The following is a 17257-nucleotide window of genomic DNA, read 5'->3' as shown; positions in this document are numbered from 1 at the left end:
AAGACCACTCCAAGGACTCGGTCTGCCACAAACAAATCCTGGGGGAATCCTGAGCTGTCCTTCTGGCCCAGCATTCATCTTCTTTGGGTGTTGTCCTGTTGTTCCTCCCTCTCTGATGTACAGCCCCTTCTTATATCCCAGATTTTATCAGGATGTTTAATTTTTAGACATTTCCTGCAATATTAAACTAAATAGGCTCTATGCTTTGCTTTAAATACAGGGAAGAAGACAGCGGGAATCAGCCTGGGTGGAGTGTGCTTGCCTTCGATCCAGAAGCCTGGCATGACCTCGGGAAGGATGTGAGCATTTGGGGCTGCCCAGACCCATTCCCGTTCAGCTTGGAGCACCCCTCCAGCCAGCACTTGCCCTGGGGGCCCGGCGAAGCCACTCAGGTGAGTACTTGCCAGCTCACTGCAGAGCCCCGTAGATCAAAATCATGGTGGCAAAGGTGATGTTCGTCACCTGGACTCGAGCAGTCACAGCCTCACCCCCGAAGGGAAGTTCTCAGAAGCAAACACAGATTACTGACTGCATAACTATACCCACAGCCCCATGTTGCCCATACCTTACCCACAGCCAGAAAACCATAGATGACAGCAAAGTCACCCTGGCATGACCACGGTGCTGGGACCTACCCTTAGACACACACCTCCGCACAGACAGATATTAAATCAGATGTACGGCAGGGCTGGCAAATACCAGCAGCGAAGCTATTAAACCCTCTTTGCAGCCCCATATGCATTCGCTTCATGCATTTAATCCTGACAGCCCTAGTAAATTCCTCCTGAAAAGAAAAGAAAACCCTTGTTTCCCCTCCCCCTGAGCTACCACTTCTTGTTAAATGTCATTAAAAGTAGAACCCACAATAACATCAGTCCTTGCTGAAGGTTGAAACTACCTTGACTGCAATCCTGGTGTGGCACTGAAGGAAAAAAATAAATAAATAAAGGGAAAAAAAACAGATACTTCCTTCCACTTCTCTGCCAGCTCCACTTTGCATCAAAATCTCCTTTGTATGTCACACAGTTATTAAAGTTGTGGATTGCGGCTTGCAGCGTGTGTGCGTGAATGCGAGTGTGTCTGTGCCTGTGTCTCAGAAACTGGGTCACCCAGAGAGCGCTCCATGAAAACTCTGCCCTGACAAACCCAGGCTGGCAACACTCAAAGATACCCCTTACAATGTTTTTTTTATGCCTCCCATCATGCTTTGAAAGGAGAAAATAATACTACTTTCTGCTGTATTTTTGTATCTTTTATTCAGCAGCTTCCTGAAGGTAAATAACCTCTGGCAGGCAAATCTAAGGGGATGCTCCTATCTCGCTCGCCGTCTCCTCACACCAAAATCATGATATGCTTTGCTTTCATGAGGCTCTTTATAAAACATTCAATTTTTCCATGAGAAGCAGCTATCACGGAGGGTAAGCAGCTCCCCAGGTCTGGCTGTAGCTCCACTCCCAGCATCTTCGCCCCCCCTCATAGCCCCAAACTCCCAGGGAAGGAGAAAGCGGGGCCCCTGGGGCAGCTCCCGAAGGGTGTCCCTGTCCCGTGCTAACATGCCCAGCTCTAACATGCCCAGCTCGTGCAGTTTCTGCCTGAGGCTGTGCCGATTCACGCCACCCCCCTGCCACAGCTGCTGAGGTTTGGGGACCAGCGGAGCGTGGCATGGGGCTGGCCCGGCGCAGCACCGGGCTGCTGAGGGGAACCCAGACTTGCTGGGTCTGTGCAGGTCAGAAGGACGAGGAGCAGAGAGGGGGAAGACCCTGGGTTTTCTTATTAGCAGCTTATTTCTATACAGAGTCAGAGAGGGGATGGCAGAAAGAGCTACGTTGGCAGGAAGGGCTTTAACTGGAGGGCACAACTGCATGGAGCGTCCTGGGGGACCAAATGCTGCTTTCTTTCGTCACTGTCACTGCACTTATTTCCCATTAAGAAAGCCAAATGTAAGTGTCTGTGAGGAGAACTGGTGACAGGAAAGCGGTTGGAAGGATCTTGCTCCAGGCACATGTTTGCTGGCAGGGGGAGAGAGCCATGGAGCACCCCAGAAACCCCAGGATGGTGGAAATGGGGCTGAGGAGCAGAAAGTGGGGTTTTTGTAGGCCCTGGTCCCGGTCGCACCTACCCGGGTGCTCCTGCTCTGTAAATCCCACCACACAGGGATGTCTTAATGAACTCATTAACTTAACGAACAGAAAGAACAAGGCAGGGGGGATACAGCAGGCAGCGCTTCTCATGTTGGGGCACTCGGCAGCACCTGCGGCAGGCGGGGATCACAGCAGGCCCCGCTTGGGCCCAGCGCATCCCCCGGTTAATGCATTCAGCAGCGGGTCCAGGGGATCTGGGAGGAATGAATTGTCAAAGGCAAGCAATGGCAGGGGAATTACTGCTAATCCTTCGTGCTGGCCCAGGCACTCCAAAGGATTTAAAGACTGTTTAAAAAAAGTTAAAAAAAAGAAGACCCCTCCCAACCGCCCTTCTTTCACATATTTCGGTCACTCACTGGTAGCTGAAAGAGAGCAAACAGAAACATGGAGGAGAGGAAAAGGATGAGAGAAAGGGAAAAGAAGAGATAAACACTGGAGATTAGATCTTGAGAAAAGTCTGTTTTATCCTCTCTGGGAGTGTAGGCTGCAATTAAATCTTTTTTGCCTAACAATACCCCATTGTTATTTACACAGCACTCGAGACACCAGCCCTCTCTTATCGCTGAGCTGCCTGCAGTATCCGAAACCCTCTGGCTGGAGGGATACAGCCCCAAAACTTAGAGGGGGTGAGCTTTGCTTCAGCTGAGGAGCTGCCCCACCGCCCTTAATGCCTTAGAAAAGAGGTTTTGGGAAGTGTGGGGCCGTGCGCTGCCTCCCCGCCACACACCTGAGCTGCAGCCATGGCCGAGGCTCTGCTTTCATCCCCTTCCAACCCTCTCCTCCCCACCAAGAGCTCTCCAACCACCTGGTCCTGCTCACCAGCAGAACAAGGCTGGCATCACCCATGGGATGCGCATCTCCATCCCTCCGGCACAGACCCAGGTCCCAAACCAGCACCCACCCTATATTGTGGGCCACAGGGCTGCCGCAAGGCCAGCAGACTTTAATACCATTGCTAAGGCTGAAGGGGCCCACGGATGTGATCTGGGCAGCCAGTAAATACAGACATGCTTTCAGGTGCAGATGTTTTGTCTGCTAAAAAGGGAGGCTTCAGGGGGAAACAATGCAATGCAAGAAAACTGGTTGAGGGAAGTGCAGTCATGCTTGTCTGAAATGGCACCGAGTGAGAGCAATAGCTCAAATCACACTTTTTGCAGACCAAAGTTGTAGGGAGCATTGCAGAACAGGTTTAGAGTTCCCCCAATGAACACGTGAAGTCATGCACATAACAGATTTCAAGGCCACAGTACCAGCTGCTTTTAAATATATTTAAATGATGCCTCAGCCCCTCTCCCCTACGTGGGTGGGAGCCTCTGGGAGGTGCCCATACAGGGAAGACATGAAGAGGATCATTAAAATGAGATTTCCATTCTGGATGTCCCATGCTGACATTTTGAGAGGGCAAACCAGGCTCTGTAGCATGGCAGCTGCAGGGTGAGGATCTCACAGGTCCCAAGCCTGGGCTTCCCCCGGCAGGACTCGCTGAACTGAGCACACTCACCTCTCAGGAGCAATGCAGAGCACAACACTGCTGCCTTAGTCACTCTCCGAATAGGCACCAGTATGCAAAAACTTGACTGAAAACCAGCTTCTCAGAGGCACTGATTTCACATCATTTTCCTATCACTATTACGCATAAAGGGGGCACCTAAAAACAGGCTTACCGCAGAGCTTCTGCTTTCGAGGTGCTTTAGGCTGTCAGTGCTGGAAACCCTGGGGCTAAGCCACCTCCAGCGACTGAGCTGCTGATATGCAGCCACCTTCCCTGAGATGCTGCACCAAGCCCTTTCCTATTCCCTCTATTATTTTCTCTTGTTTTTAAAGGCTTTTGCCAGAGCTGCACCCAATTACACGATGTTTCCCTCTCTGCACGCAGCAGCGCGGGGAGATCGGGGCTGGCTGCTCGGTGACTTTGCCCTCTGCACAGCCTTGGTGTTGAGGAAGGTCAGCACCCCTTTGCAGACATTCTGCAAATCGTGCCTTGCCGTCACTTGTCCCAGCTCTCCGCCTGAGCTGCGACGGCAAAGAACAACTTGTTAAGGAATTGTTTCTTTCCCACCCTGTTCAACTGCTCGCAGTCTCAGGCAGTTCATATTGATTGCCTGCACTTACTTGAGACGTTTTGCAAAAAGCACTTAGCGAAATTCATTCTGGGGATTTGTCAGTGTTTTTTTATGGCCCATATGACATACATGATACAGCCAGGTGAAGGTTTAACTTTCAGAAGGTCAGCATACGAGCTCTCATGGAGGTGGAATTTCCGTTTTGTAAAAAGTTCTGCTTCTCAGCACGGTACAAAGCTGAAAAATCATGAGTTTTGTGTTTTTTAATTTTGTGTAGGTGGAAGCATTTTTGTATTTTGCTTTTGTTTTGGAAGGTTAGTCAGATTATACAAATTGAAAGAAATTTCAGAACTAAAATTTATTGTGACACACAACAGCCTGAGACTAAACCAGCATTTTAAAAAGTGATGTTATGGAGCAACTTAACTTTTTTTTGGACATCTTTTTTTTCCAACCTCTCCAAAACATTGTTAAAATCGCTGTTTCCATGGGAAGTGACTGTTCCAAGATTACAACCCCATGCAATACTGAGCCAGAAACCCTGCTATGACTATTTCTGTTCCATAGATTCTCTGCACTACCTCATTAAATTATATAAACCACCTACAAAATAGCATTTCCCAAAGGACAAGCACTCTTCCAGAAAAGTTTCAACCTGTTCTTGTCAAATATCAGTCAGTCCAGAGAAACCAGCTGCTTTTTCTTGTTGTGTTGTGTGTGTTTTTTTAAACTGACACTAGAAATCTGTGCTAATACTTGGGGAGGCCAAGGGAGTCTTCATGCAGTGCTGTTCCTGCAGCCAGCCAGAGCCAGGCAGGCAGAAATGCCAGTGGCTCTCTTTTCCATTTTTACATAATGTCCCTGCTACAGTGTGGAGACCACAAATGCAATCATGCTAACAAGGGTTTGCTCAGTTCAGAGCCCTTGCTGCAAACTACATCTTAGTGATGATGCTGGCACATCGTGATGCCTTCCTCGGAGACATCAATCTCTGCCACACAAGTAGGACCGGAGCTCCGTCTGTACTGGCGCTTCGCTTGGGTCAAATTAAGCACATATTGAAATCAGGGCACATCCCTGTTACAGATGAGATGAAATTATCTTGGCTGCAACAGCCCTTTGGAGCTTCATCTCCATCTGTTTTTATGACCTGGGCCACATAGATGCTTTAATAACTGGAACATGCTCTGCTATTTACATGAGAGATGAATGCAGACCTGCACGGATGTTTGGTTGCTTGCTCATTTATTCACCCACATGAGTAAATAATAATATTAAAGCTACCTGCTGCACAGTGAACACTTTCAAACAAAAATGCATACCAACATGTTTGGAGACACGAGTGTTCTTTTGGAAATTTGCTTCCTATAACGAGGGCAAATATATACGTGTGTGATCTACAGTATTTTTTCTTTGACCTAGCACTGTTTTGGTTTGAGAGGAGGATTTGCTCTTCTTTTAGTGGGAAAAGAAAGTTGTTCTGAGTCTTCTAAAACCAAATCTAATTTTTCCCTGCTAGATAAATAGTGAAAATACAATTGTTCACAGCCTTGAAAACACAATTGTTCACAGCCTTTTCCCTCCTCAGCTCATAAACCACGGAGTACTTTTGGTGGCAGACAGTCACTGCAAGGTCAGGCTGGGCAGAGGGAGGGCTGGGAGCATCTCACCCAGCAAAGCCTGTGGCTGCACAGGTGGAAAACTGCAGCACACAGCCCTGCCTGGCACCCAGGTCCCATCGAAGGGTGTTCGTGTCCTCAGCCAGCCTGTCCTGCTGAGCATTGTGCCTTGCAGAAAAAAAAAAAAATCCTGCTTCTTATGCAGGTCTTGACAATAAAATAAATCAGCTTGTATCTTCAAAGCACCAGCTACTGCTAAGGCTAAGGGAAATATCTAAATGCATCGAGGGAAAGAGGAATGGTGTTGACTGGGCTCGCAGAGGATGAACATCATCCATTTCCCTCGCTTTCTGAATGCTCCAGTCTCTGTCTCACCATCTCCCTCCCCTCGCACCTTCCAGGAGCTGTGATGGCTTTGTGCTTTGTCTTGGGTGGCAGGAAGGCCCGGGGCAATTCACATACCTGCCTCTGCTGCGGAGACTCTGAGCGTGTGTGAAGAGGATGAGGATGACAAGCGACTGGTTTCTGCTTAAACTGTACAGGTGGGAGCCTCCTCTCATCATCACCCCTGCTCTCCTCCTGAAGTTGCTTTGATATTCAACAAACACTCGCTTTTTAAACAATACTGTCCTAAACCCTTATTATAATGCCCAGAACCACTTGCAGACTTTCTGAAACCCATTATTATAATTACAATCAAGAATCATAGGAGGCTGTGCTTTGTGCCAGAAATACATATACACTGAATTGTTTGCAGAGGAGCCGCAGAGAGAAAGAGCGAGGGAGAAATGTCGCTTCCGTGCTGCTCAATTCAGGAGCAGTAACTCCCACCCCATTTCATTTTCCCTCATTCGTTTTCCAATTTAACTTGTGGCTGCTGAGGTATGGGCTAATATTTGCTTTGTCCTCCGTGCACTCCTGTGGCCTCGATGCAGGGAACCTTGAGCTGTGCCCACGTCTCCTGTGCCTTTGCCTGCCCCAGGTGGGCTCCCACCAGACCCCAAACCCTGCTCTGGGTGAGGATCTGGGGTGCTGCTCTGGGCACCGTGGTCATGGCAGAGGCAAGGAGCATCGTGCTTCCGATATGGCTGCAACAATGCTCAGCAGACACAAAACAAGCCATCTGGGCAAGCAAATGCAGCATCCAGCTTAGTTTTATTAAAGCTTTGCCTCATGGGTCACAAAAGACCTTAGAGAGGGCTGTAGGTTTTTTGGTAGCGTTATCCCGATCTACGGTTGACAGAGCTCATGGAGTGGGGACTGTGATTCGGCTTTTGCCAGCATGAACCCTGAAATTAGCTCTCCCTTTTTTGCAAATAGTGTCTGAAGTCAGTCTCGCCTATCACTGGCTTCCATGGCAATGTCGCTGGCTGGTGCTGAGAAAAGTGAGATGGATCAGACCCTTCTGAATAAATATCAGATCTGATTCACCACTCAATTGCTTCTGTTTTACCTCTGTAGAACGTCATTGATTATAGAAGGATTTGCAAGTTTAAAACTAGACTAATTCAGTGATTAATCCCAACCAAAGCCTTCTGTAAATAGAGACCAATACTCCAGCAGCATTCAATATTCAACACATCAATAGAGTTCTCACCAATATGACTGAATGGCATTTAGAGTTCCCCTCCCTTTATTCAGGGTAGTGCTGGGATACATTTAGTTTAGCTAACCCAGGCTTTTCACCTCTTTCTCTTCTCCCTGGGAAATGCCAGGCACGTTCTCAGTGAAACAAAAGCAAAACTCTCCCTTCCGGCCTCCGACCCGTTACTGCAGCAGCCGAACCCTTCAGATGCCCAACGGGACCAGAGGATGCCATAGGGTGGTGGGGGAAGGAAGAGGGGCTTGTGGCTAGGTCTGACCATATCTAAGGCCCATTTCATCCCATGGGCTGGAGACTCCTCTGGCACCTTACACCAGTGAATTAAGGCTTGTACATATGGTAGAAAAGCTTATTCTACAATTGTCTGGCTCTAAAGAAACATTGGACCAGGAGAAGCAGCTGTGGCAAAGAAATATCTTGACTTTAAAGATTTTAAGCATTTCTGCAGCTTCTTCTGGTCCCACTAACCTTCAGATCCCACACAAAAATCCCAAACCACTCCCCCAAATGCTACATAGTCTGGACATAAATAAGAGTTGCAGGTCATGGAAATATCTGGGGGTTTCAATATTTGGTCTTGGTACAAATAAAATTTAATCAAACATTTTGGGGAAATTTCCCACCACTAACAACCCCTACACACATTGATGACATAACTGCTCAGCTTTACCGAGTGGTTGCCAGATGGTCTGTGGCTGTAGGGCAGCCCATTTCCCTCTGTAGGGATTTTCCCCTGGGCAAGCCTTCCTAGGAAGCATGATTCAGTATTTTCAGGATCCAAATCTTGTTTCTCTTTCCTGTTCCTTTGCTCTCCCCAGGAAGTCCTAGGTCCACTCAAAGTGACAGACCCTGAAGTTCCACTGAGTCTCCCCTGGACCCAAATCCTCTTTCAGAGGCAGACAAATGGTGGTAAGATCCATCCATTCTTACATCCATTCACCAGCCTATGAGACTGCGAGAATTGCTGGACCAGCTTCAGCTGACAGCTACAGACAATCACAGAGCTCAGGCATCTGCAGCTCTTCTAGCTGCTGTCACTCCTTAGCTTGCAAGTTCCCATGAGGAAGGGCTCATGGGTTTTTCTGTAGTGCTTTTACAGTGCCTCCATCCACCTCCTCCAGCTCTGAACAGCCACAGAAGAGCCAGCTTCTGAGCGCCAGCCATCATCAGCCAAGGCCAGGATGGAAGACAAGACGGAAGTGATCTTTCTCTTCACATGAGCTTTTCCTCCTCGTGATTCCATTTTTTGCCCTGTAGCAGGACTCCTGTGAGCTGCCTCCAGAAGATATGCTTGCTTATCTCCTTGTCTTTCCACTCTAGGTAGGTGTTCCTCCGGAGGTATCGGGACAGCCCCAGCTTCTGCCTCAGCAAGGTCTTATTCACTTCTTCGAGTACAATCATGATGATTCCAGCCTTGTCTTCAACCAGCTGCCAGGACTGGGCAATGTCAAACTCAAAGCTACACCACTTACTCTCCAGAAAGTTGGTGGAGATGACTGCAATGACATTTCTGCTACTTAGAAAACCTTCTTGGATGATGTTGGTGACAATGGGTACCCCTGGTAGGAAATCCCTGTAATAAAGACAAAGTTGGAAGGGAGGTTTTCCTCCTTCTAAGGGTTCAACCAGCTCTTTTATCACCCATTCTTGGTCTTTGCTGGAGTGGATAACAAAGGCATCATAGGTGGGTCCCCTTTCTGCAGAGTGTTTACATCCACTGAGCAGCACCAAGATGTAGTAGAGCTGGAAGTAGTACTTGTAAATCAGGAATATGAACACCACTGCAGCAAGCAATATGACCACTGAGCATGCCACTGTGCTTGGGTTGGGACGGCAGGAGGACATGTAGAAGCTTGACAGGCTCAAGTTCTTCACGTATGCAGGTGTGTGGCATACCATTAAATGCTTGTTCTGCAGCAGGTCCTCCTTTTCTTTGATCCATTTCATAAAGTTCAGGTAACTGCATGAGCATTCAAACAAGTTGTGAGAGAGATCTAGGTAGACCAGACTAGCAGGCAGGATTTCCAGGGCTGAGTCCAACAGGACACTCAGCTGGTTGTGGCTGAAATCCAGGGCTGTGAGAGCTTGGAGTGGCTTGTAGACTACAGGATCAAAGGTCAGGAGCTTATTGTTGCTGATGTTCAGCTCTTTTAGTTCAGAGAGAGCATTAAATGTGCTTTGATCCACCTGTACTAATTTGCAATTTGAAATATCCAAGGTGTGGAGGTGGCTCAAGTTTTTGAAGTTATTGGACAATTTATTGTTCTCAAAGGAGTTGCCTGCCATCTTGAGCACTTGCAGAGAGTTCAGGCCATGAAATACATGATCGGATTTAACATGAGTTTTGGTATAGGAAATATCAAGGTAAATGAGTTTCTGAAGGGATAGAAAGACAGGGTAGGTGCCATGGTCGTCTAACTTTGTGTGCTGAAGGTCCAAGTATAAGAGATTCTTCACATTGGTGAAGTCTCCAGTCAAACTGATGTCAGAATTGAAGCTTAGGTTCAAGTGTCTCAAGTTTGCAGACCCAGGAAACTGAGGAGAACAGCATGAAGTGAAGGAGAGCCGATTCTCACTCAAATCTATGACCTCCAGGTAAGTTAGATTCTTAAATTTCTGCCGGAAGCTATTAAGGTGTTTGCTCTGGGTAATACGAAGCACTCTCAGCTCCTTAAAGAGGGACAGCTTCACAGCAGGCACTTCCTTAAACTTGCATTTCTTGCATTCCAGATGTTTCACTTGAGGAAACATAGGAACCTCTGACAGCTCTTCAAGATTGACGTTCACCAGCCGAATACTGGAGACGTTGCCTATACAGTTAAAAAGGGTGTCCGTGTTATTCTCAAAATTCCTGAAACAGATTAAGACAAACTCCTGCATCTGTACCTGGCAGAGTCCACTCAAGAGTCCATTCTGAAAATCTTCCAGTTTCTGATTGTCCCTGAATTCTCCAACTATTAGTCTGTTGACCTGTAGCCCTGCCAGGCCATGAAGAGAAGTGTGCATGTCATGGAAGTTCTCAAAAGAGGACCTCAGAACTAGTTCACCAAGATGAATCTTTGCAAAGGACCCCGGCTGGATGTATTTTATATTATTCAGAGAGAGCACCAAGGTGAGGTTGAGCCTGTTTGCTTCACACAGGGCATCAAGGTCTCCTTTGGAGATATACGTAATCTTATTGGAGAAAAAGCTCAGGTGCCTGAGAGAGGTCAGGTTGGAAAAATAATTGGGGAGCTTCAATGAAGCAATGTTGTTGTGGCCCAAATTCAGCTCCTGCAGGGTATGCAAGTGTCCAATTGGTAGGTCAGTCAGAGAGGATATGCTGGTTTCCACCAATACTAGTTTTTTCAGAGATGTTAAACCATAGAAGGTTGCTGACCCCAGGTACCGGAGGGAATTGGCAGTTAAAATTAAGGTGGAAAGTTCATGAAGATCCACAAAAGAGTTATCTTCTATTGTATGGATGTGGCACCTGGTGGGCAAGAAAAGAGGATAAGTGTAGATGAATGAATAAACGTACTCTTGTACTCTACGTTCACTAACACTACTGCACTAAGTGCTAATGCAATGTTCTCAGACTCAACATCTTGCTGGGGCTTAGCTTGGTTTTGCTGTGCTCCTGAACCCAGCCCCTCCTTCCTCAATCTGCAGGTGAACACAGTCATTTCCCAGGAAGGCGCACCATTAACGAGCCATGCAAAAGGAACCCTGCCATAGCAGGAGAACTTCTCTCTCCTCCTCATCCTAAATCTGAATTTCAGTTGCAAAGCAAGAGACCTGGAGCCATGGCCAAAATTCAGGCAGGCAGCAGGACAGAAGCATTTTAGTTTTCTTTTTAGGCCAAAGTAAGGCTCTGATGCTCATCATGGATGGCAGAGCCAACCAGATAGAGGACTCCTTTACATCTTGCACTCTCACAGCTTCCAGACTCTCTCAGCAACAGCTGGGCAGTCCCCCGGCACAGGACTGATGCAGCAGTTGCAAAGCTCACAACCCAGCAGTTTTGCTGATATCTGAGAGGGAACAGACCCCTGGTCATGTTGGTTCTAAAAGAGAAAAGGGAGAGTGAAGAGGAGTGTGGCTGGCTAAAGGTGGTTTCACACGAGAAGACCCAAGTTTGAGACCCAAACCCATTCTGTAACGAACTCAAGCAGAATGAGCTTTACAACCCAGTCAGTGCCTTACAGCAAGCCTGCTCTGCCACTCAGCTACTTCAGAGCTGTAACTGTGATGGGACTGAGTGACATTTTTCAGTGAAACAATTTACTCGTAGAAACTATTGTCTCAAGTCAATGGAAATTATACATCAATTCAAATTTGCTAATAAGCCTCCCTCATCTCCTCCCCCAGATATGTGAGTAGAAAGGAAAAGAGATATGTTGATATTTTAAAACAACCTTTTAGAAAATGAATGTAATTTTTTTTTTTTTAGATGTGATTAGAAAAACAGTTTCCCCAAGATCCAAGATGTTCCATGTTCCACTTTGGAGTTTTTGTAACAGTGGAAAGTCTGGCATTTTTCTTGTTCAGAAAGAAGTAAAACATCCTCCTCCCTCTCACATCGTGTCCTACAAGATCAGACTGACAAGCCCAGCTCTGAGAGAGTGTGCCCTCAGTAACTGGACTAAAAGCTGTACTTCATTGCCATGGGCATGTGCAGAGAGACAGACAGAGGGATAAAGCCAAGACCAAAACAATAAACAGCCAAAATCAACAAGACCCCAAAATCTGGAACTGTTGAGACCCAGATGGTGAAGTCAGATTGACCAGTAACCACATAAAAAAGGCTCATTACCTTGAAAGATCCAGAAGCTGCAGTTCAGGGACTGATGAAAAATAATTTGAGCTCAGTGATTTCAGATTGTTGAAGCTGAGGTCCAGCTCCTGGGTGGTGTTTGGGACTTCAGGGGGAACTCCAGAGATGTTCAGCCCCATGCATCTGAAAGCTTTGCTAGGGATGACCTGTAACAGTGGCAGATCCATTCACAGTCAACACCCACTCTTCACAAAATGTCAGAAAATTATACTGTCAGGAAAGCAGGAGCAGAGCGACTACCACATAGTTCATTTCTAAGTGAATTTTGAAGTTCAGTTCTAAATGAGCTGCCCTGAGCTTCAGGAAATAATCTCATATATCCTAAGCATCTCTCCCACCTCTGGTAGAACCAGTCCTGCTCCCCAGGAAGAGCTACATTTCTTGCTGATTGAAGCAGGTGCAAAACCACAGGACAGTGTTCCTTGAGGCTATGGATGAACCAGCAGCAACCTCTGAAAGAGCCAGCGAAACAAACTCAGGGGATGTATGGTGTGCCCCGGATCAGTGCTCAGCTTTGACACATTGCAGAGAAGCAGGCAGCTCTAACAGAAATTAGTCTGTGAGTAATAAGTAAAGTTTGCAAAAGGCAGTTCATCAGTGCCAGGTATTTGGGGTACCGGTGAAGTCACTCTACAGCACAAATCAGGCTAAAATATCATAATTTGCAGAATTTTTAGACAAGGCTTGGATCTCTTCCTGAAGGGACACATAATCTATTAGTTTAGCTGTAGTGTAGTAACCTCAGAGGTGCAGAAAGCCAAGAAGAAGAAATGATTCGTGCTGCTTGTTCTGGTTCTCAGGTGTTTTTGAGACCAGCGTTTACTTCAAATATTTCAATTGCCTTGGTAACAGCCTTGGAAGAAAGATGAGCTTCTGTAAGAAAACTAACACACGACAGATCTGATGCACAAATCTCCCAAGCAGAGGGGAAAGTTGCACCAGAGAAGCAGAAGGATTTCGTGCTCATGCAGAGATCACGTACCTCCAAACAGGGACTGAGGAGGCAGACTGCCAGCTGCGACAGGATGAGCGCCAGCCGCAGCAGCTCCCCGAATGTCCACGGGAGGAGAGCTGCTCTCCTGGGCATCTTCAGGAGGCCAGGCGTGCAGAAGAAAGCACCAAGGGTGTCACGCAAGGACCTGGAGCGAGAAACCTCCTGAAATGCTGAGCGCTGCCTCCCACCGCTCCTGCTTCTCACCGCATGTCACTGCGAGCTGCAGAGAACAAGGGGAAGTGAAACTGGTGACTGCCCAGTTTCTAGACATGCTTGGAGTGACTTGTGCTTCTTGCAACTCTGTGTTTAAAAAAGGAAGAAAAAAAGGAAGTAACAAAAGGTGTAATTTGGACTAGAAATTAAAGAGCAATATGTGTTGTACCAGTGTGTCACTTGACTCGATTACCTCAGATTAGCTCAGGCTAAATTGGTGGAAAAAAAAGGGAAACTTTTGTGAAATTGTGAGTCCAATTTCCAGAAGGCCAGGTTTCACATCCCATAATGTGAATGCACTGTGTAGAGCAAATGAGTCTCTGCATTCATCCCCCTGCCATGCTCCCAGGGCAAGTGCTCACCTTGGGCAAATATTTTCCTGAGCCCAGTAACTATTATGTTACTGGTTTAGCTAAGGCTGAAATCTCATGAACACACACTTAGGATTTACTGGGCCTCAGTATCGCATCATCGCAGGAAAAGGCTGCACGGGGCCATGTACGAGGGGCGAGCAGAGGAGATCCGACCACGCAGCAGTCAGAGCCCCAGACACTGCTCAGCCCGCAGTGCCGTGCTGGGCACCCTGCACCCCTGCCCTTGGCTGGGACAAGCTGGGAGAGCTGGGGTTCAGGTTTGAAGCCTTGCTACAAAATCCATGTGGAGGGCCATCTCAACACCATCCTTAACTCACAGTGCAGACACAGCTGTTGTTTCTGGGGGAGGCTTTGAAAAAGCCGAGTGTTGGTAATACCAATTTAATTCAGCTGTGAGCTTTCTAATAAAGCTCCTTGCCTTCATTTACTCTGATAAATGGTGGTGTTTTATTGTATCTACTCATGTCTTTCTGTAGATAAATAAGAGTTGTTACCGGGGATCTAGCTGTAGGGTTGTGGAATATCATTAACACAGAAAAACGGCAAAAATGGGAGATGAGGATAGGATACTAGTCTAGAAGTAGATGGAACAGGGAGTGACTACACATGAAAGTCTGTGAATATTGATAGTAAATATAAACTGAAACACCAGGCCAGTGAGCAATCCACTTACAGAGAAAAAGATAAAATCTCAGGGAGGGGGGATGGACACAGGACTTCTTTGGCAAGGTCAGTAGAGGGCCACTGAGGGATGGGGAAATCCTAAAATAATGGATGATCTCTGTGATAAAAAACACATCAGCACAATGGAAGCTAAAACTGACACCCTGATGTGCAGCCAGATAGCGCCCATTAAGCCAGCAGACAAAAAGTTTGTTGAAATTGGGCAAGTTCTACAAAATCCTTGTTCTGAAAAGCCTCTTGTGATTGCAGGTATTTCCTTTTACAGATGGAATCAAAAGTGAATGGAAACAATTGCTGACTGCTTCTGTGCCTGGATTAAGGAAATTGGCAGAGCATCATGTGTCTGCAGAAAGGACAAATGAGCATGTCCTTTAGTATTCAATATGCAGAATGAAGCAATCCACATTTAATTTTTATCTAAAGCTGAGATGAGCCTGAAGTATGCTCTAGAAATTACCATGTCAATGGAGACTCACTGAAGATGTTGGAGAGTTTGGGAGCGTCACAAAATCCATCCAACAGCCATGCTTAGGAGTCAAGTGGAAAGTACAACTTGAAGGACATTCAAAGAACGTGCTGCTTTTATCACAGGGGACAGTTTCACAATGCATATCATCATTGGTTCAAGGACAAATCCTACAGAAATTGCAAGAGATGGGGCACAAGCTGAAAACTTGCAAGCTAGCAAATCAAACCCAGCCACCAGTTTAGAAAGTCAATGCCAGTTAACTTCATATTCTTCAGCTTGCATACAATGTGCAATGACTGTAGAAAGCCATAATGTCTCTGTAATTGCCTCTTTCAGTTCACAAGAAACAAAAGTATTATTTGGAATCCTTTAAAGTGACAAGAATAACATCTAAAATATAACATGATTCACTGTGCTGGCAATTTTCTAGTAGGATCATCAAAGATCTTTCAGGAAGGAGGTGTTACAGAAATCTCAGTGTTTCTAAAAACACCTGCCAGGATAATCTTTGTTCTCCTGAACATTATTATAATATAAGTAACACAACAGCAGACAGCATATACGCAACCCCTGTCATCTGAAGCAAAGTATTACCCAGCATAAGATGGCCACAACATAGTTGTACTGACAAAACGTGTTGTACTATTGCATATATTTAAACCCCAAAAAAAAGAAAAAAAAAAAAAAGGAACTCCAGCTGAACACAAAAGTTAGCTAAACTCTTGGACAAGACAACTGCTGATATCCTGCATACATTTCATTGAGAGAACTGGTGTGTAGACAATATACGAACATCTGCAAACCAACCCAGCAACTTGCTAAGGAGGCAAAGGCAGACAGAGAACTTCAGTGTTTGTTCAGTACGAGGTTAGCTGGAGCAAACGTAGCTGCATAATGTCCCAGCCATGAGAACAAATAGGGCAGTCTGTATCTATGGTGATTTCGAGGTCACGTCTAACCCAGTATCACATGTAGATCAACGACTATTGCCCACAAGAGAGGCTGTACTTGGCTCAGCAGTCAGGCTAAACAGGTCCCCAAGTCTATCTGCAAATGGGGGTTGAGGAACATAGCAAGAACTGTTTCAAGAATGAGCAAAGCAGGTTTTATTTTGAGTGAAAGGACCATGTGTAATAACTATTTGGCTGTGAGTCAGGGATCAGATAGGTGAGAGCATCCATGAAATGCTGGTACTTACACAACACAGTATTTGCAGAGCTAGAGATGGGGAGCACCATGAGAACTTCCAAACATAGCTGAGAAGGTCAGGCACGCTGTACCACCCGATGCTGTATTGCTTTCAGATGGGTCGCAGCACTGGCCTTCCTAACTAGCAGTGTATCAGTTAATACAGCTCAGCTTAGCAGTCACTTGGGGTGAATTAAGCTTAACTCTCATCATGTTGCAGCTGTGATCTAGGTTCAGGGTGCATAGACAGTTACTGAATGCTTAAGGTTCAGCTGACACATGGTCCCTCCTTTTACTTCGCAGCTGAGTCATCTGTCCAAGCCTGAAAGGTTGTCTGAGTAAATAGGAAAAGAAAATGTCTCAAAAAAGTAACAGCATGTTGAATTTTCCCAGCTATTCTGCTGGGAAAAACGATTTTTATAAATCACAATGAAAAAAAAATATCTGAAAATGGCTTTAAGATGCTCTTGCTGCAAATATCACAAACACGTTGCTTCCTGGAAATGGTGAGTCACCGCCTCACACAGCAGTCCCCGGCCGACCTGGCAGACGCTGTATAGTGACGGTGCTGATCCTCCCGCTGTGCCTGGGCTGGTGGAGGAGCTGAGAAACTGATGTCATCAGAAAGGGTCCTCACTACACTGCCTTGATGCCTGTAACTCTCACCTGTGAAGCTCTGCCATGTGAAGTGGGTGTAATCATTTCACATCTGATGGAAGATCAGACCTCTTGCCTTTGCTTCTGGATCTTGTAGCATTGGAGAAGATAACTGTTCAGATTGAGGGAGAAACTCTGCATTGAGTTTGGGGTGGTAGAAAGCTTTGCTGCTGTCTGTTGAGCAATGAATGACTCTAGTTACAGATCATTTACATCATTACATCTAATCACATCATAGAAACTGCCAGTTTTGAAGCACAGAGAATCAGTAATGCAGATTGCTTGTTGTGCCTGTGTCTCTAAGTGGCAGGTAAGCACATGAAGGTAGAATCAGAGCCAGTCTGTACAAGCTATGTAGCACTGACCAAGCCCCAGCCAACTGCAAGTGCTGCCACTCAAAACAAAGCACAATCAGCACAGCTGAGCTCTTTCCCAC

The 17257-nt window shown here is 46.4% G+C and overlaps 1 protein-coding gene across 4 annotated transcripts; it reads right to left on the bottom strand.

Moving 5' to 3' along the window:
* Window positions 1-242: 242 nt before the first annotated feature.
* TLR4 (toll like receptor 4) lies at window positions 243-16286 on the bottom strand. 4 transcript variants are annotated; one of them, XM_083807721.1, is made up of 4 exons: window positions 14965-16286; window positions 13225-13456; window positions 12222-12388; window positions 243-10898 (listed from the first exon to the last, which is right to left on the bottom strand). In XM_083807721.1, exons 2-4 carry the CDS (start codon window positions 13327-13329, stop codon window positions 8639-8641), a joined length of 2532 nt encoding a protein of 843 aa, XP_083663847.1. In that variant the 5' UTR covers window positions 13330-13456; window positions 14965-16286; the 3' UTR covers window positions 243-8638. The 4 variants fall into 4 exon arrangements, with proteins under 4 accessions (XP_083663847.1, XP_083663848.1, XP_083663849.1 ...); XM_083807722.1 differs by having other exon boundaries at window positions 14984-16286; XM_083807723.1 differs by having other exon boundaries at window positions 16175-16286.
* Window positions 16287-17257: the final 971 nt, after the last annotated feature.

This window comes from Anser anser (genome assembly GCF_964211835.1).
Source record: "Anser anser genome assembly, chromosome: 21".
NCBI classification, from domain to species: domain Eukaryota; kingdom Metazoa; phylum Chordata; class Aves; order Anseriformes; family Anatidae; genus Anser; species Anser anser.
Note: the sequence above shows the minus strand (reverse complement) of the source record. Positions and strands in the feature narration are given on the sequence as shown.